Source organism: Limanda limanda, chromosome 13 (assembly GCF_963576545.1).
Source record: "Limanda limanda chromosome 13, fLimLim1.1, whole genome shotgun sequence".
In the NCBI taxonomy this organism is placed as follows: domain Eukaryota; kingdom Metazoa; phylum Chordata; class Actinopteri; order Pleuronectiformes; family Pleuronectidae; genus Limanda; species Limanda limanda.
The window spans coordinates 15,667,991-15,694,435 of NC_083648.1; the positions used below are offsets into that span (position 1 = coordinate 15,667,991).

General features: G+C 42.7%; 1 protein-coding gene across 1 annotated transcript; it reads right to left on the reverse strand.

Moving 5' to 3' along the window:
* Positions 1-899: 899 nt before the first annotated feature.
* On the reverse strand, positions 900-17,427 carry LOC133018560 (nuclear receptor ROR-beta-like). The gene is made up of 10 exons (XM_061084955.1): positions 16,956-17,427; positions 8,586-8,671; positions 8,334-8,475; positions 7,313-7,837; positions 6,188-6,309; positions 5,864-5,996; positions 5,491-5,598; positions 4,534-4,644; positions 3,592-3,704; positions 900-3,496 (listed from the first exon to the last, which is right to left on the reverse strand). The coding sequence occupies exons 1-10, from the start codon at positions 16,960-16,962 to the stop codon at positions 3,335-3,337; spliced, it is 1,509 nt and encodes a 502-aa protein (XP_060940938.1). The 5' UTR covers positions 16,963-17,427; the 3' UTR covers positions 900-3,334.
* Positions 17,428-26,445: the final 9,018 nt, after the last annotated feature.

Sequence of the window (26,445 nt, forward strand, 5' to 3'; positions counted from 1 at the left end):
CATTTTATGATGTCGGTTTTTTTATGTTTGAAGAAGTGGTCTGCATTATTTCAAATGTTTTGTGGAGTTAAACACTTCAACCACCCCTCCCTCGGCATAGTGGTGAGTAGATAATGAGAGCATTTTCATTCTGCCAGGGAGGTCCCTTAAACGTTTCCAGATACATCCTTTCAAATGAGGGTATTCTGTGTTGACAATGGTGAAGATATTTTAAATACACGTCTATTGTCTTTCCAAGAACTTTATCTTGGGATGTTCTGTCACACAACTAAGTAGACATGTGAATACAACTAGGATATGTCAAATTATTCCAAGGAACATACGAAATCTCAAAAATAGCTGTAAAAAAGCCCATCACATGGATCAAATGTTTCATATCAGTCAATAATTATTGTGATACATTTCACATTTTTTCTTTTTTAGGACCGGATTGAAATTATTTATATTTCAGAGGAGGAATGCATTAAAACATATTACAAATCTGAGGTAGATCAATTAAGTGCTTTACCTCCTCACTGTGCTTACACAATGCATAAGCATTATGTTGATATATATTGGAGCTTTGTTATATTGCTACTGATGAAAATTATACTGTAACAATTACTGGTATTGTTTATGCCAAGCCCTGATAGCAAATCCTAGTATATAAGAAGCTGCAGTCAGAACATTCTTCTTGGAGTTCTTGATCGATTGATGCCTCTAATGAGCTGCGGATCAATTCCTGCTGATACATTTTTTGAGAATCCATTAACAGCTATCCAACGGCATTGATATAATAGAGTATGCACAGTACAATTTTAGATCAAATGATTTAAGACATCATCTGTTAAGTTAACATGCAGAGACACACTGTTGATATGAAAGCAAAAACTCAAGATTAAATGATACCCAATGAAACATTTCAAAAGAAAATGAAACAATTTATTACATTCTTAAAACCACATATAAGGTATCCCATTGGACAACAATATATATCGAGCTGTGTGACTCAGATACTTTTGGACTAGTAATATACCTCTTGTACATTTTGTCATAAAGAGAAAGAGAAGGAAGACAAACGATTATTTTGTTGTTTGTAACCTTCCTAATCTTTCTTCAATAAAAAAAAATAGATACAGACTTTACAAGACAAAACGTGGGGACAGGTAAAGAAAAAAGGTGGATAAAGACTGACAAATCAATGAAAATCACAGCAAAAGAAACATTAAACCCAATAATGAAATCCATTTTTGAACTCTAACTGATTTCTTTTTTTTAAATTTCAGCTTTTTAAATTTAGTATTACAATATTAGGACAAACGGGAAGGGCTTTGACACTTTGTGAGTAACATTCACAAAAATAGAACTTACGTCCACAGTGATTATGGTTACGGGTCTCATCTTAGGTGCAAAGGTGTGAGGAGTACAAGGCTAAAAGACGACACTGGTAATAAAGGGATGAGGGATCACAGCTAGCTCCCTGAGCGGCTAACTGCAGGTCCCCCCCCCGGACTCTGCTCGAGAACTTCACAGCAACCCAAGTAAGACATTTTCCTTTTCTCAATGCTTTTACATCCTTCCAGAAGTGTGTTACTTTATGTACATGACAAATCTAAACTGTTACGGGTGACGTTGTGTGACAGACGTGGAAAAAAAGACAAAAGTAATCAAACTGACTAAAAATGGGTGAGTCTTACTGGCATTGAGGCCCAGTTCAGGGGAGCAGCTGGTAGCTCTGTCTGGTCTTAGACTAGTGTCCAGTGAGAAAGAGGAAAGTATAAGTGCTTGGTATCCTGACAAGTGCTGGGTTTTCGGACTAAAGGAGAGAGGAACAGCAAATGTACACAATAATACAGGTGCTCCAACCAGCAGGAAGGGTTTAACAATGAGGACCATCATCGTCCCGGCCTTTAACTAACTGAAACATTATGAGTGAAAGATAATTATACAACACCTACTCTTCTGACTGCTGGTTAGAAACAGGGGGGGCAGAGCCTTTTTTGTCTGATTTTATTTTAGAGTTCATGAAGTCATCTTTTGCCTCGCTTTCTCTTCTCCTTAGTGTCCTATTTGTCCTCTTGTCTCTTTAGGCAGGGGCGCGGGTGCAGCCACAGTGCAAACTGAAAACTCTCAGTTCAAATGCAAGAAGAAGGCAATGTTTTTCTCTTTGTTTTGACTTGGTTTGGGCACACTGCCTCCCCTGCTGTGTTGCATCAGCAACAAGTGTCCACCCCGTCGCTTGCCTGATGACCGCGAATAACCCCAGCTGGGTTTGCCGTCAGGGGTAGGACGGGGTCTTTTGTCACGAAAACCTGAGAGTCCTTCAAAGAGAGGAAAAATAGTCCAGAAAAATCATCCGAGTCCAAAAAAAATCAGGTATCCTCACGCATCCGTCTTTTCTTTCCGTCCTTTACATCTCACGATCCACGCCTCTGCCTTTCTCTCTGAACTGAACACACACTCTGACTCTCTCCATATACTTATATAGTCATCTATTTACATTCTTATTTAAAATATTTGTTTATAAATGTGTATATAAATTAAAGATAATTTCTTCTTGTCCTGTCTCTAAGTGGCATTTACAAGGAAAGGGGTGTGTGGGACTGAGGTTTCTCATTGCATTACAAGAGCCTACAAAAAAAGGCAGCACCGAACACCGTCTAAATGTGTGTGAGACCGGTTCTCGAATGATGTGGGAGGTCAGCCTAAGCCTCGAGTCATATCGAATCTGTGTTTTTGTTTTATTGCAGAGAAAATGACTTGTGATCTTGGTCCCTAAGTCATGGTCAGATATTGTCTGAATGAATACACAGGTGTACCATACTGAGATGCTTTATTACAGGGAGAACTACTGACTGAGAGCTGTATTAACTGCGAGACCTGGTGATCAATATGACTTCATTCTAGCATGACGTGTCTTGGAGTGGCAGGGGTCGTACATTCACGGTTGTTGGGTTCTGGCTTGTGCACTGGTGCTCATCAATGAGGTACATTCATAACTGTTTGGGTGATCCACAGCGGATCTGATCTTAAAACAAGTCCTAGAGCTTGGAGCTGTTTCATGCTAAGCGGGCTGCTGTGTTGTCATTATTTTACGGTGTCCATCCGCTCGTTGTTAATGCTACAATATGCAGAGGACCATAAGCATGTGTGGCCTGTAGTGTAAGGTGCTTTGCCTGCTGGGAAAGTGGAGGTATAGTTTGGGATCATGGGAGACGAAGTATTACAAGTCCTTGATTGTCTCTTAACTGCTGGTTTTTGAGCTTCAACATCTCTATCCTTCTTTGTCTCTGCTTTTTGCTTCCCTACCCCTCAATACACTCTCTCCATCTCTCTTGTGTGTTTATCTATCTGTCTAGCTGTCTGTGGAATCCGGCAGAGACATCTCGCTGCCGAAAACTTCCCGGTACAGTGGCGGGAAGCTGAAGGCGATCTCTGGGTGAACCAAACGGAAAAACTCCAGTTTGTCGGTGTGGAGGTTACAGATAGACTTCATTGTGGGCAGCTTGGACATCATCTGAGGGGACAGAGGAGATAGAAAATGTAAATTTCTGGGTCTGTCACACAACTGTACACGTTACAGAAGTAGAAGTTGTGACTGTTTGGCTTTACCTTGTCCAGTTTCTCCTCAGAAGCACTGCTCTTCTGTAGACTGTGCTGCAGAGCCAGGTAGACCTTGTCCTGGAGTTTCTGAACCTTTTGGCCTTCTGTCAACCAGGGTCGATCTACAGGAGAAAAGGATTTACCTTTAACATACAGTTTCCTCTGTTTAATTCTCCTTAAGTAGCTTTACAGCTGTTAAAATCAAATGACCTTACACCATGCTGACTGTATTCTGTGTAAGCCCTTCATTCAACATTCAAGAACGTTATTGTCATCCTGCATTAAGTACAACAAATCAAGTTGTTCCTGTTATGAAAATTTACAAAGGGAAATCAATTCAATAATAATAACAATATTAATAAAATGTAAAAATAAGCAAAAGTAGTATCAAATAAAGTTCTTCAATATAGGTAAACACAGGTCGAAGGTATCAAGGGTGCAAAGAACACACACTTGCTGTAAAGTGACAAATAATTATGATAAACAATATTTAAAATTCCATGTGTATATAAGTGTTAAAGTGTTTATATATTTAGGTTTATTTATTTTATTGATATAATGGGATCTTGACAATGAGGAAAAGATTCTAACCTAAGGTGACAGCTTTTGGAACCACCCACAAAACAAAACAAAACAAAAATTACCAAATGTGAATACTTCGATACTTCCCCCAAAAAGAAAATGTTTACGATGCAAAATCATTAAAAGTATATCAATCTGCAATAGTGAACTAAAAACCTACATTAGAAAGATATCGTCAACAACAAACATATTGTTTAGAATGTTATGTTGAAAATGGACATCTTATAGTCAGTGTTTCTTCCTTTAGCAAGGACAAAACATACGGACTGCTGTTATTCCAGAATATGATAGCTGCTTCCCTCTTGACCATGTTTGTGTTTATGAAAGTATCTGTGGGCGAGAAATAGAAATAGAAGAAAGAATATTCACCTGGGGAAAGAAGGACGGCAGCGCTGAGCAGAGCCATCTCTTCATCAGACAGCTGCAGACGGCAGAGTCCTTTTCCAAGGTCGATCACTGCACTGACCAGGTCATCACAACCTGCAAAGACACAGGATATTGATTTAATTCACTGTCAAAAACAACAGTCTGACGACCTAAATGGTCCTTAAAATGACAACTGATGTAGGATAAACTGGTGTGTATAACTGAGCTACTGTGGCCGACAATGAAAATACCATGTCTTACTCATAGAGTGTTTATAAAGACGGACGGAATGACTGCTCTCCAAAAGTGAAGCCAGAGTGTCTCAATCACCACCTGGTGGCTGGCTGCAGTGCAGGTTATAAATCCTGCCTAGTATACATCAAATATAACTTTGGATTTAATTTGATGCTATGAAAATGTTGTGAAATGTCATGGTGACAGCAGAGACAGAATCACTGAAAAAGTCAATCTGCTGTACTGACAGACACTATCCATCATTTAATATTAGAAATGGCAAATTGTTCTCTTAAATTGATCACACTGTTTTCATGTGCCCTTAAGTGTTTTTTTCTATTCCTCAATTAGGGTGTATTGTTAAACAGCTAGTAGACGATTCAGCTTCAACAAACTGCTGTTGACGAGACGGAAACGTATTTCTTATGGAAAAATGTTCAGAAGAATAAGCACAGTTATGGTATGTGTTATTTAAAATGATGAGTCGTTGCAGATGCATCTGTGTCAATAATGGATTGAGAACAGTGAGAGCCCTGGCATTTTCATACACAGCTGGTGTGTTCTGACAGCAATTAGTGCACAGTGCGAAAGGAAAAAAAAGCGCAAGACTTTCGAGCTTACATAAGGCCCGAGATGCATAAGATACTTCAATGTGTGACCCCGTCAATTATCTGAATGTCTTAGAGGCGTGACCCAATTTACATTCCCACCCGATCTGCTCCTCACCAAGAGCTTTGAAGAACTGGGCCGGAGCGAACTTTCCGTTGAAGAAGATGGTATTGTTGTTGACGTTGAAAGCTCGGCACATACGTATCAGCAGCACCTCCAGGCAGCCTGAAAGGTCAGCCACAGATAGAGGCCCGGACATAGAGAGATGTAGAGATGGAGTCAGAAGAGGAAAGAAGAGGGAAGGGACATAGAAGGTCCATATTAAAACAAATGAAAAGATGGCATAAAAAAAGGCAAAGATAGAAGGTTGGAGACAAAGCAGAGGAAGGAACCAAAGTTAGCAAGTTTCAGAGAATTAATTTCTTTGCTCCTCTGTATGAATTAAGTCTGTTGAAGTATTTATTGGGAGTACTGTAGACTGTGCACTCACCAGCTTTGAGGAGTATTATCTGATCGTTCTGGCATAGGTCCATAAAGCCAGTGATGCGTTTGGCAAACTCCACCACGTACTGGATGGCGTTGGTGATGTGGTGGGCACACTGCTGCCACATCCACTCAGCTGACTGGAACAGTGACAGAATCAGAAATACACAATCAGCTTCAGTGTGTGCACAGACAAAACAGATTGCAGATATTTTCAGTAAAAGATATTTAATCTCTGCCCAACAACAAGATGTTTTGGAAGCAGACAGGAGTTAATAATAATAAATGTTACTGATGATTGTGACAAACAGCTTTGGGCTTGATCGTGTACCTTGCTCTGAAAAGCACGTGTTTCGTCAGGAGTGTATTGTGCCCAGGTGAATCTCTTCATGTCTTCAGCGCTGTACTGACACGTCTCTAAGTGAGACTTCACAATACTCTGAGTGATGCGCTCTGTGGAACAAAATAAGCACAAACATCAGTGTTGTCTCACTCACACAGATTATTTTGGGTGGCAGTAGGTTTGAGAGATAGCGGCAGGGTGGAACACGGGTGTTGTTTACTGCACCTATTCACAGACCAGGGCATTAGTGTGATCTTGAGTAAGGAACTAATGAGCTTTGCAAAGCTGTTGGTCCCCAAAAAGACAGAGAGCGCTACTGAGTGCTCAGCTTGTTTTAGCAGAAGTTAGCATCTCCTACACCTCCTGCACTTGTTATATCCAGCAGCCGCAATATTTACCTACAGCTTCTTTTAAAAGTCCCCAGAGACCCTTATAAAACCTCGTTGCAGTTTGTTGTTGCCGACAAGATGTCAAATAAAAAACAAATGCACTCTTCCTCAAGGCCTCCAGAGACACCAGCTCTGAAAGATGTCTCCAACCTCTTAAAAATAAATACCACTACAGCTTTAATGCTTGATCTGCCCCTGATAATGTACTGTAAGTTCCTAATCCAGTACTCAGATAATGGTCAGGTGATAAAACTAAAGTAAATGAACACTACCCATATGACATTTGTAGAGCAGTTTGTTTTCCCGTAGAGCATCCCCATGCCATAGTCTCTCTACGGAGCAAGTCTCTTCTCGGTCATTGATTTATTATTAATGATTCATTCTGTTTTGTCGTGTTTACTGCTGTTATAAATACTACGCAGTTGCAGTAAATGTTTCACAACAAAGGATTTATGGTCCCTGAGCTGCTCAGGACAGTTTTAATATGAATCGATTTACAGAAGTTTTTAGTTTGCAGAGCACAAAGCAGGAAGTGAAAAATGCGAGCAGTATGACACATTACAAAAAGCAGACCATACAAACACTGCAACCTTTTATTAGGGCCTGATTTTCTATTTAGTTGCAAAAGGGCTTGCTAATATACACTGAGAATAACTTATACACACACTGTTTGTAAAGGTTTGAATAAAAGGAAATTCAGTGACACTATATCGTTTAGACTCACCAAGTTCTGTTATTGAGCAGTCATCAGGCAGATGGTCCAGCAGTGTGTGTCCCAGCAGCACATGCGTGTGAGAGTGTGTGTGCAGTAGCTGTATCCCAGTGGCGTCTGTCCCGTCCAGTACCGTCGGCTGAGGGGAATTCTGATTGGACAAGGATGAGGAGGAGGAAGCGGAGGAGGATGATGAGTTGGAGGTGTTGCCGGTGCTGGTGCCCCCGCCGAGCAGCTCCAGGCTGCAGTACTCACTGGCCTCCTCGGGGGTCAGCGGCAGATCGAAGAGGTCAGGCAGCGCTGCGATGTCGTCCAGGTCGCTGATGGTGGAGCTGGAGCCGCCGCTGCTGTAGGACCGGCTCAGGTCCTCCTCCCCGTCCTCCCCACTGCCTCCGCACACTCCCTCGTCCCTGGGTGAAGACAGAGCGGTGGAGCCTTTGCCTCCAGAGCTCGCAGACTCCTGGGACTTCTGGTGCTTCTGCACTTCGGCGTAGAGGCTGTCGCGCTGCTTCTTTGACATGCGACCAAACTTCACGGCTGCAAAGAGAACAAGAAAATACATGAGTTTTTATTGAAATGAACTCAACTGTTACTTCGCGCTGCATGGTTGAGATGTGTTTATATTGATATAACATTTGTTTTTGCATTTGTGAAAACTAAAACCTTCACATCTGTAGCTGTGACCTCAGTCCAACTGTGAGATATTCCTGGCTCACATAAGATTCCTTCTGCCACCTTATCTGCGAGTACTGTATGTTCCTGTTTCTATATCCAGTTTGAATGATGACAGTCCATCACCTCCTCAGTCTATATACCATATTTGTTTTCTCTCTGCGGTCCACAGGAGAGGGGAGCGTGTGGTGAGCTCTGCTACAACAGCTGATGTGGAACATTACTGCTGAGGGCTTCGAATTCTCCAGGTATCAGCTTTAAATTAAAGGCACACACACACACTAATCTCCACTAAACCTGTCATTTGTATGTCAAAGCTTCAGTTTAACTAAATGTTGTGGTTTCAGTGCGTTGTGTTTACCATCTCTGCTCATGCCCAAAGCCAGACACTTCTGTAGGCGGCAGTGCTGGCAGCGGTTCCGGTTAGTTCGGTCAATCAGGCAGTTCCTCTGGCGGGAACATGAGTACATGGCATTGTTCTGCTGGCTGCGCCGAAAGAAACCCTAGACAAACACACACACACACACACACACACATAATGAGTGCCTGCACATTTTAAATAAAACAGGTTGATTAAAATGTAGGTCCGGCAGCCTGCGGGTTTGCTCCTCACCTTGCAGCCTTCGCAGGTGATGACTCCGTAGTGGATTCCTGAGGACTTGTCCCCACAGATCTTACAGGGGATGACCTCTATCTGAGCTGCAGGACAGAAAACAAGAGGGACGAGAGAGGGGTCAGAAAGCTGCAGCCTCATGTGACTCAAATGAGCATAGAAAGCTGCACATCAGATTGGAAAGTCAGTCTCCAACATCTGCTCAGGAGTTACATCTTTGGCTTTAGGCATCCTGTGGACTGTTGCCAAAGTATCGTTAATAACTATACACTAACACAACCCTGAAACATGATACATTCATTTAGACAACACACTTGCACAGAAGCCCATATTTGGCATTTATTCCGTGCCTGCTTCACTCTGAGGGGAGTCAGTGGGACTTGTCTGAACTACTGATTTAATCCAAGATGTTGTGTAACTTTGATTCTGACACGTCTACGCAGCGCTGCAACTGTTCTCAACTTGCAAAGAAGGCTTGGTTCCTCCTCCATGGGTACGGTTCCGACCCAGCCAGTGGCTGCATGTCTTCCCCACATTCTCTCAATTTCATGCTTTACTATCCTATCGATTTAGGGTGAAATGACCAAAAATATATTTGATAAATATTGTTCTGGACTTGTAAATGATGTACTGAATCCTCCTTGATCTGGGCTCTGCTTTAGAAACAGCTGATTGTGTTATATATCAGTGTTGATGCGTAAAATTGAATTTGTTTCTTCCTTTTCTAGTCTTACCCAGTTAATCATTTTTAAACCATTAATATTTTCCATTTCTCTGAAGCCCTTTGGACAAATAGACAATTTCCAATGCTAATGATAAACACTATGTGTGTTGTATTGTCCTTGCTTGCACACATAAAATCTGTCATCCTTTTATTACTTTTTCCCCTAACCTAATTATTTCAGGCCTCTTCCCTCTGGTCCTGTCCTGCTTCTGTCGCGCTGTCATGTTGTTTTCTCCGGCTATAAACCTCGGCAAGATTACAGTCGTTCCTTTGTATCTTCTGTCATCCTTGAAAAGGGTTGCCCTATGCTTTTATCTAGTCACAGTCAGACTACTGTATCCCCCCATGTACTCTGGGCTCAATGAGAAGTCTATTTCCTGCCTCCGACTGATACAAAATGCATCTGCAAGGCTTTTGTTATGTTGCACCTCTCCTCGCCTCCTGTCCCTAGGAGGCCTTATGTTTTTAGATTGTAATTTAATATTTTACTGACAGTGTTACAGGTTTCAGACACAGGCTCCTGTTCACAGATTCTAATGTAATATTTTACTGACAGTGTCATAGCTCCTTTTCTCCCGAGGTCAGTCTTCTTCACAAGACATTACCTCATGACCAGGGGTGATCATGTGTTTCTGTAAATGTCATGGTAGCAAACAGCACTGACTTCTTTCAGCTCGAGGCTTTTAATAAAACCTTTTGTCTTTGACTATTTATTAAGTCTTTCCTGTCTCTCTTTTACGATGCCTAATGACCCCTGAACCCTGCTTCGTTGTGTTGGTGAAACATGTGACTTAACTGAAAAGCACTAAAATATTTATTATTATTATTGTCTAATTATTAACACAGTAACGAAACCTAATACACATCAGTGCTTGAGTCAAATCCTGCACTTTGCACCCGAGTGTGACAATGAAAAACCCCCAAATCGCGATTTAATAGCATCAAATAGGTCATATACAGAGTATTTATATATTTTTTTTCTCTTGATAATAACAACCTTGCAGACGAACCCTCCCACAACAAGTACAAGAGGCGATAACTTGCTGTGAACTGTGTTTGTCTGCACCCTTCATGTGGCCCCCATGAGGGAACAGAGTACACAAACAGATAGGGAATCACATGACCCTTGCACATATAACAAAGACTCCTTCTTTCTCGATTGAGGTGAAAACAACAACAGCAACTATATTGTATGATTGTTGCTCCTTCGCCTTGTCATCTGATTTATTAAAATATGTATTTGTGCCTTCTCGGTTGTGTTGGGACAACGTGTGGAAAGCCACTGATTGAGGAGGAATTGCTGGACTCTTAGTTACTGGAAAACACAAATTTCCACCTCCTTAAACGCTGGAGTCGGCCATCTCTCTCTGCTGAAACTGTTACTAAAATACTCTAACTGATCAGGGCAGCTGCAGGCATGCAATGGAAAAATATCTGCCTCTTCCCCCTGCCGCCCTCCCTTCCTCTTTTTCTCTCAGGTTCCCCTCCACCCCTCCCTCATCTCTTAATTATATAACTCTAGTCTGTGAGCATTCCTCACAACACTCAATCTAGCAGGACCAAGAACCCGCCCTCTGCCGACTCTCCCCTTTCATACTGGCTGAGCGCTCGCCGAGCCTCCTCGGCATTGGCTGAGTCATCCGTCAGTCGACACTGTGGCCTGTCAGCTCATGTGGACATTCTGTCCCACTGACACACTTTCCCACTGCAGGGGGAGAGGGAGGAGGGAGGCAGGCAGGCGCGATCCCGTCTCTCCGCAGACCACTTTTAAGGTGGATCTGGACAACGCTCAAACATTTCCCTGAAGGCTCATAAGTTGCATTTGAAAATTGGTCCGTGTTATGTAACAGCTAAATTAACCAAGACAGGCTGCGGTGATGAGGCTAGGAAAACTGCACTTACCAGTTCACTTCTAACACTAGACACATCTCTGATTTACAATTAAATCTATTTCTGTATGTCCTGATGTTTATGCAATAATCCAACATTGTGCTGCGAGAGAAAAAACATATTTCATGTGGACTCCAACAGCCTCTTCTATGCCTGTCTACAGTCCGCTCCCAAGCAGACAAACTCAGGACTTGAATGTCAGCCATCCGTCCCCCTCCCCTCTCTTTGACATTGAGCTTCTGCTTCAACCTGTTCTATTCTTGTCCTGTGCTGGAAGCCAGAATTACACAGATGCCCAGCCACCCACCCCTGCTGCTATACCACACATTCACTTCTCTTGATCTGCAGATATACGAATGCAACCCACAGACAGCAAACTGAGATTCATTTCCCTATTGTTCCTTCATTTGATGTTGTTTCATCTTTTATAACCTGAAGAATGAACAATTGTCACGCAGTTATTGCAATTATAGACATAAAAATAATTAAAAGTGCAGAAATGTAACACAGTGTCGCTGAACCAGCAGGGACAGAAAAACTATGGATGCAAGTAACTATTATTTCAGTGATAGAATTCTGTTATCCATTATTTCTTGATTAATGGATTGTTTGCTCTGAAAAAACATGAAAAAAGTCAATAACAAAAGTCCTGGAGCCAAAGGCAACATATTTAAACTTTGGAACAACTGTGTCAACAACACAGTTGTATTCTGTTTATTATCATATGTAACTAACTTTTTGCCTCAAAAGTGACATAAATTATTATCAGAAAATTTGCCAGTTAGTTGTAGGCTGTATGTATTGACTTATCTATTAAATAACTAATTGGCAACTATTGTTGTGAAGGTGTCAATACCCAATAAAACCTACTAAACAAACATGTCCGATTCAACCAACAACAGCAGCAGCAGGAGCCACACTAACGCTTACCTTTAACCTGAATATCATTGTTGACATAAAACATCAGCCTTTTCCTTGTGTTCAGAGAAGATCAGCACCACTTCTCCTTTTTTCATTCTGCCAACACGATGCATGAAGACTTATACATGCAGTGCTTTACATTCAGGGCCGGCCCTGCCAATGTTGGCGCCCTAGGCGAGATTTCAGAACGGCGCCCCCCCCCAACATACACACGCAAATTGTCATGCATCCCCAAGAACTTTTGGACTGTATACAGATGCACACACAGGCAGACAAAATTCTAAGCTATAAAAAATAATAAAAATATATAATAAAAATATAAAAAGTCTGAAATCAGCTGTACTGACAGCATATCATGTCATGTCGACAAAAATAAACATCAATGATGTCCGCAATCGGGGTGATTCTACCTCTATATTGTTCTCCCCCCCCACACACACACAAGAGAGTATATGCTTGTGTGTTTCTGTCTGTTTAGACACAACTGACAAATGTGTGGATTAAGCAGTGTTTGGCAATTTACTGAAAATTAGTAATTAGTTACAGTTACTAGTCACTTCTTTTAAAAGTAATGGAATCACCTCACCAGTTACTGTCCACAAAAGTAATTAGTTACTAGGGAAAGTAACTTTTAAGTTACTTTTATGTCTGCTTTTTAAATCTAATGAATATGAACAGCAGGAACAGTCAAACACTATAAAGATATTTTTTAGACCTATTTATTGTAATCAACAGGGCAACAGGCCCATTTGTGGGTCATTTGGTACCGGGCCGCACAGAAAGAATAAACATTTTACATGTTTTCTGTTTTTTATCTAATATCCGGTAATTTTTCAAAATAAAACGGTTTTATTTTGAAAAATTACCGGATCCTCTGCGTTATGACTCATGCTTTATGCATGTCAAGACGCTTGTCTCGGTCATGTCACTTTTTCGCTAAACTATATTGTATGTATATGTATGTGTATTCAATCATGTATTTAATATATCACTTATATCGTTTAAAATATATAAATTTTCAGTGTGTTTTCCGGCCCGATTTGCTCTTGGCGAGCGAAAAAAATAGAACAGACCCCGAAACCATCGCTGCAGATCGCGAGCGGCCGAGGCGCTTCCTGCAGCTTCCCGGCACGGCGCTGCCGGTGCGAACAGCCCAATTATTTAACATGGGCGCGGAAAGTAGGCGGACAGCTTTCGTGGCGCTTCTATCTCCGGTGCGTCCCCGGGTTTAGAAGATGATGTTGTGATGTTAATGTATTGGTTTATATTGCATGTGTCACGTCATGATAAATCAGTCCCTTGTGCCGCCCTCTCGGCATTTTGCGCCCTAGGCAACCGCCTACTTCGCCTATGCCAGGAGCCGCCCCTGTTTACATTTATCAACCACTGACGCATAAACATTTTAAAGGTGTTTGCAGGAAATGCACTCAATAACGTGTAATTCCGCATTCAAATGGCAAACAAAGAAAGGTGTTTAAGTAGCGTGACTGCAACTTTGTGCGGCACACCCAAGGCCTTTTCACAAAATGAACTGGGGAAGAGACACTCTACGAGCTCTGATGCAGACAGGTTGCCCCCAGTGTGTTTATCAACCAGCTAAATGTGTAAACTGTGTTATCTCTGAAAGCCTAATTCAGTAAGGTGATGTCGGGACAGGCAGCGGGAGAGAAAAACAAATCATTGACTGTCCTTGCAAAAGTTCAATTCTCTGCAACCGAATGTCCTGTCAGTGACACAGCGGCGTGACGAACACAAAAATGTTTTTTCACCCTCCACATGCCCAGAAATCCTCGGTGCATGACTTCTCTGTTAATGTCATAAACAGTTTTAATCAGGTATCAGGTTGTTTGTGTTTGCTTATAACATGCGTCACAACACTATGCGGACAAGCAACAGATCAACTCAGGTCTCAATGGCGTGCCTGCATGTTGTTGATGACCTGCTCATAAGGAGACTGAGCATGTGGAGACACTCCGAGTGGGGGCCTAGTGTGCTCCGGCTGTGTACGTCTCAAGCACTTGTTGTGTCATGCCTCACAGTTGGGTGTAGGCCTTCAGCTCAGCACGGAGAATATCACAACAACTCACTGCAGTTGTGTGTTTTCCTTCTCTTTGGAAATCATGTTCAGAGAGTGGTTCTATAATATTTCTATATTTAAATCCCCATATTACTCAGTTAACTCTATTACATTCTCAGATTCGTGACAAAAGCTCATTTGTTATCAGATCTTCTCACTGATCCCCCTCTATACGTCGGAGTAATCTTCTCTTTTCCCTCCCTGTCGATGGTCCTCCTTGAAACAGGACAATGGTGTTGAGTCTCGACACTAAATGCATGTACACAGTCTGGCTGCCAGAGCATTCAAATCAATAGGCTCTATTTTGAAGAGATGCAAATACCAGCGGAGGCCAAGCTGAGGCCCACAGAGAGGCTGGGGGGATTAGAGAGCTAAGAATTCCATAGGCCCCTTGCAGCGGGTGTCAGTGTATGACATGAGTCCCATGATCTCTCACTGTGTTTACACGTTATAAACAAAGCGAGCTCTTCGGTCCAGGAAGCGTCCAGGGTCCAGACATCAACAGAAAAAAGTCTTGTCAACGTGCCAAGATGTCTGAAAGGACTCTTTAAAAAAAATGATGCGTTATTGCAAAGCGTGTTTAACACTGAGGCTTAAAGAAATAAAATGCTGACGGTCTTATTTGGGGGGTGAGGAAACAGCAAGTCGAGTTGAGTAACCTCCATTTTCAGAGCTACGGGCTAAGAAAGGGCCAAGGTTTGTTTACCTTTGGATATCCTGCCAGAAAGGGAACCTCCCTCCACCAGAGGCCCCCTCTGCTTCTCTCCAGCCCTCCCCCCTTCTCAGTGCAAACATTCATCTCTTTGCTCCACAATAATATTTTTAAAAAAACAACTTGCCTATAATCTCTTTATCTGTTCAGCAGAACAAAGGACTGTAATGTTCACCATGCTTAGACCAAAACCCAAGGGATGCAACAGGAGAGCAGAACCAAACATAGCAACTGAAAAATACGGCACTAATAATTAAGTGAGATTGATTAATTGATTTAGCCTGACTTTGTCATACTCATGATTTTAGTCAGAATATGAGTCTGAGACCGCTCCATTGGGCTGTGATTATGGGGCGTGTTTCAACCGCACCAGGAAAAAAAATGCCTCTTCGCTCAATTGGATAGACCTACAATCAATCAGAGCAACGTAGTATGTGACGTATGAATCCCGTAGGAAGGACGGCAAAAACATCTTTTCGATCTACAAATGCCTTGATCGCGTTTCTCTGTTCCTCTTTCAAAATGAATGCGCTGTCGATGTCTTCTAAAACAGATTCAATGGCAGCATCTACACATCTCAGCTCTCCAGCGGCAGGCATGTTTGTGGAAAACAAAGTCAACCCAAGTGCTCTTTGATGACGTAGTTGATAATGTGAACTGTTGATCATTTGTCCGTCATCGTATAAAGCCCGCCCTGACAATGTGATTGGTCCGAACAGCTTCTGTTCGGAGATAATTTCTCGCCAACGGAGCAACTCCAGACCGAACTTCCCGACCAAAAAATGTTGTGGGCGGGGCTAAGTTCGTCTGGCACCCAGGCTATAATTGATTTGTAAATTAATCAAGTGGATGCAGGTGAATGCAAGTGTAAGATCTTTCAGACACGTTGTGGATCTGACACATGCAAAGAAAATACACATTTCAAATAAATGTGACTTCCAAGTGACATTTAAGCCTATTTTGGTATGTTGTATGAATCATTGATTTATGATCCGTCAGTTTGTTCCTCACAGTCTGTCTACAAACAGCTCGTCAATGTCACCCATCTGCTGCCCGCAAGTTCAAGTTCGGCCTGTGTCAGGGGGGGGTGGGGGGGGGCGACACGTCGGCCGCCCGCAGCCCTCACATGGAGCTGCACGTCCGGGCCCGCGCGGCGCTTCCCACAGTCGCTGCCCCTCCCTCCGCTGCCAGTGCTGTATAATGCCGGGTGACACAACTAGGTCAGTGGAACAGCCAGGTCCCTCTCTCCCTCTGTACCATCACACTGGGTGGACCATGCTGGCACAGTCACCACATCACAACAACAGCTCAGCAGCCTCACGCCCACGTTGCCCACGTCCGTGTTTTCATAAATCACTACAGTACAAACTTCCAACACTCTTCAGGGGAGGTTTAATTCTAAGAAATATGAGCAAATCAGATGGTTGAGTGTAAATAAACACCAGGGAAATGGCTATATTCTGTGTGTTTTTTATGCGATTGGTGCAAAAACGTTGTCTGTTTTCGTTTTTTTTAAATTCACCCGATAATAAACCGGAAAAACCCGAATATCATCTCGATTACATAATTCTATTCTTCTAGTTTTGGTTAACAATAAGCTCCCCTCCCCCTTATTGCATAACTCGAACATGAATCCCCTGGCACACTTTACAGTGCGACCCACAGGTGCGACGTGACTCCCATTTCTACACAAACAACACATGTGTGCGTCTCTGCAGCCACTTCCCCCCCCCACCGTGCACTCAGTTCCAATATACTTTTTGTTTTGATAGCACATGACAGACTAGGATACGTTGTGGCTGCGTGTCTTTATGGTTGCACTGAACCTCAGTGGAGCATGCAGCCCCGGGAGCTCTGTGCACAGATAATCCAGTCATGAGGGATTAATGCGCATTTGGGAGGAAAACGCACTTCAACTCGTGTTCTCTCTCACATGTGGACGCACAAGACACTTCATAAAAAAACACACAAGACACCGCGGCGTTTCCTCCCCAAGTTCAACCAAACAGATGCATTATTATGACACACACACACGAACCGACTCACCTCTCATGGTTGCAGTTTTCTTGTCTCTGGATCAGTGCGAAGAAAAAACTGGACTACATGTGGCGACTGGAGGTGACAGGACCGAGGAGGAGAAGAAGAGCGCAGGAGCCAGAGGACGCTGGCTCTGTCAGTAGTCACCTGGTCCCGGCTGCAGCTTTCACACAAACAAGAAGATGGAGGAAGAAGAAGAAGAAGAAGAAGAAGAAAAAAAACTTCCTTCGTCCTTTATGGCTCGGTCAGGTCCGAACAGAATAAAAGAGTGCAGGAAGTCGCTTTGGATCGCATCCTAAACGCGCAGGACGAATAGATTCGGATCAACTTTCTTTCTGCTTTTCTATTCTGACAGAATAGTCCCACGGTGGCAGAGTGCTGGCTGCTCTCTCTCTCTCTCTCTCTCCTCTATCTCTCTCTCCGAGCTGTGATTGTCCGCCTGCCTTCCTCTCAGTCTACCCTGCTAACCTACTTTCTCCAAGCGTGGACTCTCTCACATGATCTCACTGCCGACAGCTCCGCTCGCATCACTGGCGGGCGCGCGCCTTCGGGAGCGAGCTTAAGGTGGCTGCTGGCAGATAGTGACCAGTCTGTGCTGCTGCTTCTCTCCCAGTGATGAGAAACAAACTGCTGTCACTTCCAACAGGCGACAGGAAGGTGAAAACACACAATCAGTTCTCCTTTCAGACAGACACCTTCCTCTCTGACTTGGCTGCATGGAGCCAGTGCAGCACACAGCCTATTTATCCGTCTTTAATGGGATAGTTCCCCCCAAAAATGAAAATACACTCATTATCTACTCATGACTATGCTGATGGAGGGACCACACGTTTGGAGTTTTTAAGGCATGAACAGCGTTGCAGCCAAATCCGATACAATTGGAGTAAATCGTGACCACTTCCTCAAACGTAAAAACAGGAAAAACCATTAAATGGCTCCATGCTGCTCCTGTGGTTTCATCCACGTGTCCGTTAGCCCCTGCATTCAAATAGTTTGAAACAGCGTGGTTTGCATGTTTTAAGCATAAATGTCCTCTGGGATCCAGGTGTGAGCGCGGCTCCAGAGAAGGATCTCAGTAGACATTCAGGCTAAAAACATGGTGTAAATGACACTGTTTCCAGTTGAATTTGAATGTTGGGACTTACAAACACTTGGATCACATCACAGGAGCAGCATCGAGGCACTTGGTCGCCATTTACTCCAATTGTATTGGATTTGGCTGCAACGCTGTTTACCCCTGAAACTCCAAAATAGCTTTGTGGACTCAAACACTTCACCCACCACCTCCATGCGCATAGTGGTGAGTAGAGAATGAGTGAATTTTCATTTTTAGGTGAACTATCCCTTTTTGATTCATACTTGTTTTATTAGGTGTTGCCGGAAAAAATATCTCCAACAAACAAACAGGAAGAAGCTGTTCAACAAGTTCTTTGTTTAAGAGAGAGCCTGCACCTTATGAACACAGTTTACTTTAATGACCTAGTTCACAGAGTAATCGTTTGACCTGAGATAACTTCCTCCTTAAAACACAAGGTTGAAAGTGACCGTTTCGCAGAAATCTCTAGTAGAATTTATTGCGATGATAATTGATTAATTACTTCACCGAATATAGAAAACCACAATGGCTTTCAGTATAGTATATACTTCCTCCAAGGAAAAGCCGTCCCCTCATGAAACCACGTTTAGATAGATCTCTGTTTTTATTTGGATTCTCTTTAAATTGCACACACTCATACATATCACTCCCTTAAACATGCCTGGTCATGATGCATTAATTATTCTTCCTGAAGAAAAAAATCTAGAGCCTCCTGATCCAGATCTTTATCAAAATTCAATGGGTTCTTCCTTGGGTCATGTTCCACCCCTCCACAAAATGTAATGGGAATCGATCAAACAAACGAAAACATAACCTATAAGTAGAATGGCAGTCAGAGAACACATATCTCTACAAGGCCCAACAGTCTTTGAATTCAATCAAACTGCACCACATTACCCACACTCATATATGAGGCCTCTAAATATGCCAGGGATTTTTCTCCTAAAAGATCCATGAATCATTTTTTCAGAAATCATTGTGGAATGATGCCCTATCTTACAATGTTAAAGAAATTAATGAAAAAAAGCCCCCTAATTTGGATCTGCACCAAAATTGTATGGATTCATCCCAGGTCCATAGCCACCAACTGTCCTTCCACCAAGTTTCATGGTAATCAGTCCAGTAGTTTTTGTGTAATCTTGCTAACTAGCAAACAACCAAAGACAAAAACACAACTTGCCTAATCAGTAGTTGCAGCCAAAAAAACAATTCAAGGCCATCTCCTGTCTGAAACTCTTTTATTTTTGCAGTTTGAAAGGTTATCATTGTGAAATGTAAAACAAGTTAATCATTAGATTCGTTTTATAGTATTTTAATACATTTTATGGCAACACTCCGTAAATGGAAATAACAGTAAGAATTACGATTAAAAAAAACTGTATAACGGTAACAGAATATTAGAGCATTATCTTGTAAAACATTTAAATGCACAGTATAGTACTGTAATATTGTTTATGTTAATGAATTGTTGTTTTAGGATAGAGTAGGTACACTGTAATAACAACGTTATCTCACTGGCATTTGCAGCTACCAGTTACTGTCATTTAACGGGTTATATTCTTTACAGTGTAGCAGAAGTCACACACATCCAACACATAAATGAAAGACGACACAATTTCTTCAGAAAGGCTGCTTGTCAGAATATTCATGTTGTGCTGTTAACAAACACAAACACATGTCTTCTGATGAAATGTGAGTGAGTATAATTTTATTGGTAGTAAATATACAAAGTGGTGCCGCTGCGGGGACTTTGTCGGGCCTGTAAAATATTTATCTGAGCTTGTGCACTCCAACGAGCTTTGTTCCGGTACACTCTGCTGCACCAGGAAGAACAGACCAGAAAAATAAATAATCCTCAGCTGCATTCCCAACGATTGCTCACCACCTCTCAATTTACTTTCTGTATTGAAGATGCTGCTCCTGAGGTTGCATCCAGCAGACACCTGGCAGTTGTCAGTAAAGCAGGAATACATTGTGATATTTGAATCTCATCTATTTAACTTAAGTGTTAGTATGCTGCCTGCACCGTTTGGTATTTTTCCAGCAATTATCCTATGTTTTTTTCCCTCTTATGAATAATCTCTTGGTTTTTAAAAGGGACGTTTTCAGCTCATCTTTGCGGCTTTAATCTATGAATGGAAAGGAGGGGGATTGACATTCTGATGTAAGGATAGTGTGTGACTGTTGGTGCTGATGGGGAGGTGGGTGAGTTCTGAGGGTGTGTGTGTGTATGTGTGTGTGTGTGTGTGTGTGTGTGCGTGCGTGCGTGCGTGCGTGCGTGTGTGTGTGTGTGCGTGTGTGTGTGTGTGTGTGTGTGTGTGTGTGTGTGTGTGTGTGTGTGTGTGTGTGGACTTATGATGCAATGCTCCAGCAGCAGTGTTACGAAACCGCTTGAAGGCAGAGATTACTCAAACTAGGTTAGTGGAACAGGGGAGGACAGAATACCTACAGTCACAGATTCTTTTTTTGTTCCTCTCACACACACACACACACACGCACACACGCACACACGCACACACGCACCCACACACCCACACAGAAACAAACAGAGACTCACATTCTTTTGTTGTTTCCTCTCCAAACGCTTTTCCCTCTTCCTCCTCCTTGTTTTTCATACATAATCCCCTTTATTCTTTATTTGTACACTCCTTCACGTCAGCAGCAGTGAAGTGATAATAACATTTTGATGTTTTTGTTCGTGCACACATGCTCAAATCCTTATTTTTGCTGGCATTTCCTGGATATTTTTTCCCTTCTCTGCCGTCGGTGTCTGATGTTTTTTCTCTCTCTGTCTCTCGCGCCATGTACACATCTCCTCTAAAGCCCCTCTGTTCTATGTCTCCCTTGACAACGGCAGTGACCCTTTGACCTTAGCTCTTATGTAACCGCCGTGCAACTCGGTTAGACGCCAGAGCAAAGACAGATAGGGAACCGGGAGGAGGAAGAGGAAGAGGAAGAAGAGGTCCTCTGCATGGGTTTGTATATGGCAGACATTTTGTTGCCTTATGATGAAGTAAAAGAGGTGAAAGAAGAGCCAAGGAAGAAGAAGGAGAGGCTTAGAGGCGCTGGGAGGAGATTTTTTGGGAGGCTGCCAACTGCAGCATAACAGGATGAGGGAGCAGATGTGGGAGCCCGGCTGAAATTATATATAAAGGGACGGACATTTACGTCATAGGCCTTTTGACCACAAGCAGAGCTGCGACGCACACACAGGAGGGGGGAAGAGCCCATGTCCAATGTGCCTTAAGTCCTCTTTAGTTTAGACATTTTTTTTACCACAGCAGCACATTTAAGGTGACACATCTGCTCAGCCAGTGAAGGACAGAGATGATCCCTGCAGAGAATTATTATCATCATATCTCTCCTGTTTGTTCCTGCTGGGTTCTCTGAGATATAACCCACTGTAAAATATGTATTTTCTTACACTGCAGCCTTGAAGGACAGACATCCGGTTGATGTTAATGTGTCTGCCCAGCATAACACTGTTATAACCACCCCATATTTTCTCATGCACATCAAGCAAAGAGATTCTACTAGAGGTCGAAGTGTATGCTACAAGGCTGCCCGGTAAAAAAAAGTTGATTTCCTTTTCATCCCTCCTGGAATCACTCAAGGCTCTCTGAGATAACAATCTGTAAAATATCTCTCTTTTTACACTGTAACCTTGAAGGATTAAATTCAACCTTCTCTCTTATTGTGCATGAGAAAATAAGGGATGGGAGCTGTAAGTTGAGAGTGTTACCTCACCAGACGCATATACATTTTGTTGATCAGTGCAGTGCAAGGCTGCTTTTCAGATTTTCCCAGCCGAGCATGAATATCACTGACTCTTTTAATGTCTGGCCATTTTAGTTGTTGTGCAGAACGTCTTGTTGTTAGGGACGGAATAAGGTTTCTCTCCTGACTCAGATCAAACAGCCAGTGCAGCCTTGTGACTCCCCTGGGTTGAATTTAAAGGCCTCGCTCACATCAAAGAGTCTTTGTGGGGATGAGGGACCAACTGTAACTGATTGGCCGCACATGGTTTCAGTGGGGCCCCATGGCCAGTCTCTCTCTCTCCGCCTTAGCAGCATCGACTCCTTACATTCCAGTGAAGTTTCTCACAGGGCATGTTGGAAAAAAAAAAGGTTTGCATGCATTCGTATGCAAACATAGTGGATTTAACGTGCAACTATCACACACAATGTTCACGCCCTCATATCCTTCCATTTCCTTCATTGTGTCTCATTTGAATGTCACATCCGCAACAGGCAGAAACACATCCATGCACATAAACATGTGCTGGACTGTGCCTGAGATTATTTCAGGCTCCAGCTCAGGCTGCCATCAACAGAGCTGTAATCCCCCACTCCCTCTTTCCTCATTCGGTTAATCTCCCTGTTTTCTCCTCTCTGAAGTCCCAATTAATTCCTCTCCCTCCCTCCCCTGCAGCCATTGCTCTGTAATCCGGAGCTGTGAGCTCGGCTGCGTCAATAGGTCAGTGTGTCGGAGAGAGTGAAAACACTGTTCCCTCCTGTCACGACCTGCTCATCCTCCTCCACTCAGCTTCACCTCACATCCACGTACCAGCTCCATATTTTAACCATTTCATTCCCTGTTCTTTTTTCTTTTTTTTTATAGTTTAAGACTCTGTTGCCTCTCTTCACTCAAGCACATCTGTTTCTTCTCCACTCTTAGTTTCTCCTTATCAGTTTAATTTTTTACCCACCACACCGCTCTCCAGTGTGATAACTCTGCACTATAAATTAGATGTGAGTTCAATCACAGGTCATTGTGTACAGATTTATCTCAATGAGCATATGCACTCCCCAAAGTCCTACAGGATGAAAACCGTGTATTTTTGTAGTGTCAGGGGTGCTAACACTCAGATACACCACTGAAAATGAGCTAATGTGAAGCTCCTGCCAAAGTCTCGTGATTCAACAAGTGTTTTAGGTTCTCTGCACAGCGTGCACTGGATGAATCAAGTAAAACCTGAATGCAATGAAGGAAGAAGCATTCCAGAGTCAGACCTCTGTTAATAATCGTTTGTCATGAACATCTTTTCACCTGAACTTGACCCCTGACCAATCCCCGGCAGTGAAATGAGGATTTCCTCACCATAAAAGACTCTGAAACCTTATTCCTCTCTCATCCAGTCATGAGGATCCAAGGAGAGTTGAATTTAGGGCAATTGGACCTGATTGTTGACTTGATACTTGCCAAGGATTTTGTCCCTGATTCAACTCTTCTTGGAAAGCTCTGCTTCTTAAGGAGTAATCCAGTATAAACTCCAACATAAGCAGTTTGGGTTGTTTTACTTGAGAGATTTCATAATTTTTTCCTCTGAGCGCTTATCACTGGTTTGAAGTGATGAGTGCAGCAGGCACATTTTATTCTGATGCTTATGATGTGTGATATTGGTTGAATGAATTTATAATTTATCTAATAATTGTACCTGCTCTCTCCAAACCAATTTCTAGCATTGAGTCATTATATTTAAACCCACCAAGAAGGTTATGTTTTCATCCGTTTGTTTGTTATTAAGCATCATTCCGCAAAAATTACTCATCCAATTCCTATGACACTTAGTGGAAGGATGAGGTATGGGCCAGGGAAGAGGCCATTGCATTTTGGTGCAGATCCAAGCATTTTTCACTTTCAAAAACACTTTTTAACACTTTCCTAAATTTCTGAGAGAATAATTCATGGATCTTGATGAGTAGGGGACAGATTTTTACGAGTGTGTGCAGTTTGGTGCAGATGCAAATAAAAAATGTGGATTTAGTGAATTTACATGTGGTTCCATTAGGGGACTGTTTGGTCTTGGCGGAGGTATGTGCTCTCTACTGATCGGCCTTCCACCGAGACGGAACTGTAGCATTTAACTGCTATGGCACATGAACATTTATTGCCTGTTGGAGGGTCCTCTACTCTGCTGATAAGAAGAAGATTGGTTCTTCTCTATTTGCCCTGCACAAATAGTCACATGAATCAAACTTAGCAACCCTCTAATGAGAGCTCCACTTCATGTATGCTGTTAAATGCCGGCTGCAGGTCTTCACTGAAATGTTCTTCATGGCTGCTTGTGCGTGTGAGGAACATGCTGACACATACAGAATTTAAACTGTGCTGAAATTTCTGCAGTATGTCCAGACTTGTCTTGAAAGACAGTGAATCTCTCTCTCTCTCGCTCTCTCTCCCTGTCACAAATTAGCTCACTCTCTCTCCTCCGCCCTTCTACATCTCTCATCCTTTGTTTCCTCACAAACAAGCAACCACTCCCACAACCCCTAGTTGATAGATTTTAAAACCAAAGGCCACTCATGAGAGATTGAAGATCAGAACCTTTTCATAATCACTGCCTTAAAGTGCCTGTTTGCCTCAGTGTGGAAGAAGCTGTGCAGCTTTTGTCTGTGTCGACATCGTCACAGAAATCTGATGCAAACACAAATATGAGCCATGCAAAGACTAAAAAAGAGGTTTCCACGGCAACTGGTTCTTGTTTATCTCCGGTGTGAATCAACCTGACCCATTTACACCCAAGGGAGTGTGAATGGACCCACACACGCACTGGGTTATGTGCCGCATGCATATGCAGTCACACATGGAAGCCGAGACGTTTCTATCCACATGAAGAGTCATTCCCAGAATCGTACAACTGTGATTATTCTCGCTTCTGTTTCGCGCATCTTGCTTCCTCCGTCTTTGGTCTGATGACCTACATTTGCTATGTGTCATCCACTGGGTGGTGGACACCTATACACTCCTTATCTCGCTCCTCTTTCATCCTCCATTTTCTTTTCATCCTCCCTTATTCCCTCACATCACAATTCTCTTTCATTTCCAACTCAGAGCCACGGCAGTTTCTTCTTATCAATCCTCTTTCTGGCTGAAATTGTCTAACGAGGGAAGATTGAAATAGCAAAATCCTCCTTTTGTGATGACCGCTTCATGTTCACACGTCATGCATCCCTTTCATGTTTGGGTTTTGTCGTGCAGCTAATTATAGAACATTATTCCCAACCCACATTTTTGTTTTCATCTGTACATCACATATAAATCACTGCATCCTCATGTCCCACTCGTTTACTGAAGTACCCCCATTTCATCTGAGGATCAAGCATGAGTGAGAATTGGTGATTTAGCATTCAGTTCATATGTAACCGCTTGGATGAGTCATCACAGCACAGCCGGCACAAACAGAGCCATCTAGTGTTTGGATGGTTGTACGGTATGCAGGGCTTATGTAATACTTGGAGTTTGCTCTTTAGCATGCACATTTCATAATGATTGTCAAAATAGCGCGCAGATGCATGATAAGTCACAAGTTGAGTATTTAATGGGCTTTAAAAAACTGCAGATGAATACGGCGATTGTTCTTTATCATATCTGACACACACACACACACATGTGCACACTCACACACACATCAGCACACAGGAAGAGTGACTATAAAAAAAAGTGTGTTGCCCAAGCAGCTGCACAGTAACAGTGACAGAGTTTCTGATGGCAGCACCTCACCGCCACTCTAAATGAGAAACTGCCTGATTGCAGATTGACATCACCCTGAAACATTATGCAACGCTGGAAGCATTATGTAATCACAACAAGAAGCTGGAGCCAAATCACTGGGACTCTCAGCTGAACCCTGGATCCGTTCGGTGCAGCTGATTCAGACGGTTTGACTGACATTTGGGAAAAAGTGCAAGTCTGGTTTGCTTATATGCCGATTTTGCAGCGAGCATCACTGTCATAGAGTGAAGTGTACGAGGGCACTGTGTGTTTTTCAGATTCAGAGGTATCAGAGGGGAGAAACAGCAGGCCTGTGCAGAAAGTCTGCATTGCGTCACAGTGGGGGCAGAGGGGGGGAAAACGGAGGGAAAGTAGACAGGAGGGTGGAGAGCAGGGGCACAGCAAGGGGAGAGAGAGGTGTGTCTTAACTGACCTAGTTAGAGTCATGGAATCCCCCCCACCTCCAACCACCTCCACCACCACCACCACCACCACCACCTTCGCAATGCTCATCCACCTACACCCCCGCCTCACTAGACTGACCTGTAAAGGTCACTTTCACACAACACAAACAGGAATGAATGCAGGGTGGCAGACATGAGTCAAGAAAAAAACGAGAGCAAACAAACATATCTGCAACAACACACCACATCCGGCTAGATCTGGAACATATCTCTGTGACAACAGAGTCGGCCTAAAAGAATTGAAAACAAATTAATGATAACAAGAGGCTGCATCCAAAATACTGAACCCCCTTCATATCCTGTTCAATATTAGATTTATGCCTTTATTTTCAGAGAATAAAGCATTGAGCAGCTTTTAATAAAATCTGAAAAACAAACAATGCAATAACTTGCAGAAAAACAAGCTGTGATTACTCATAAACTGGATTAAATCCATGGTTTCCGC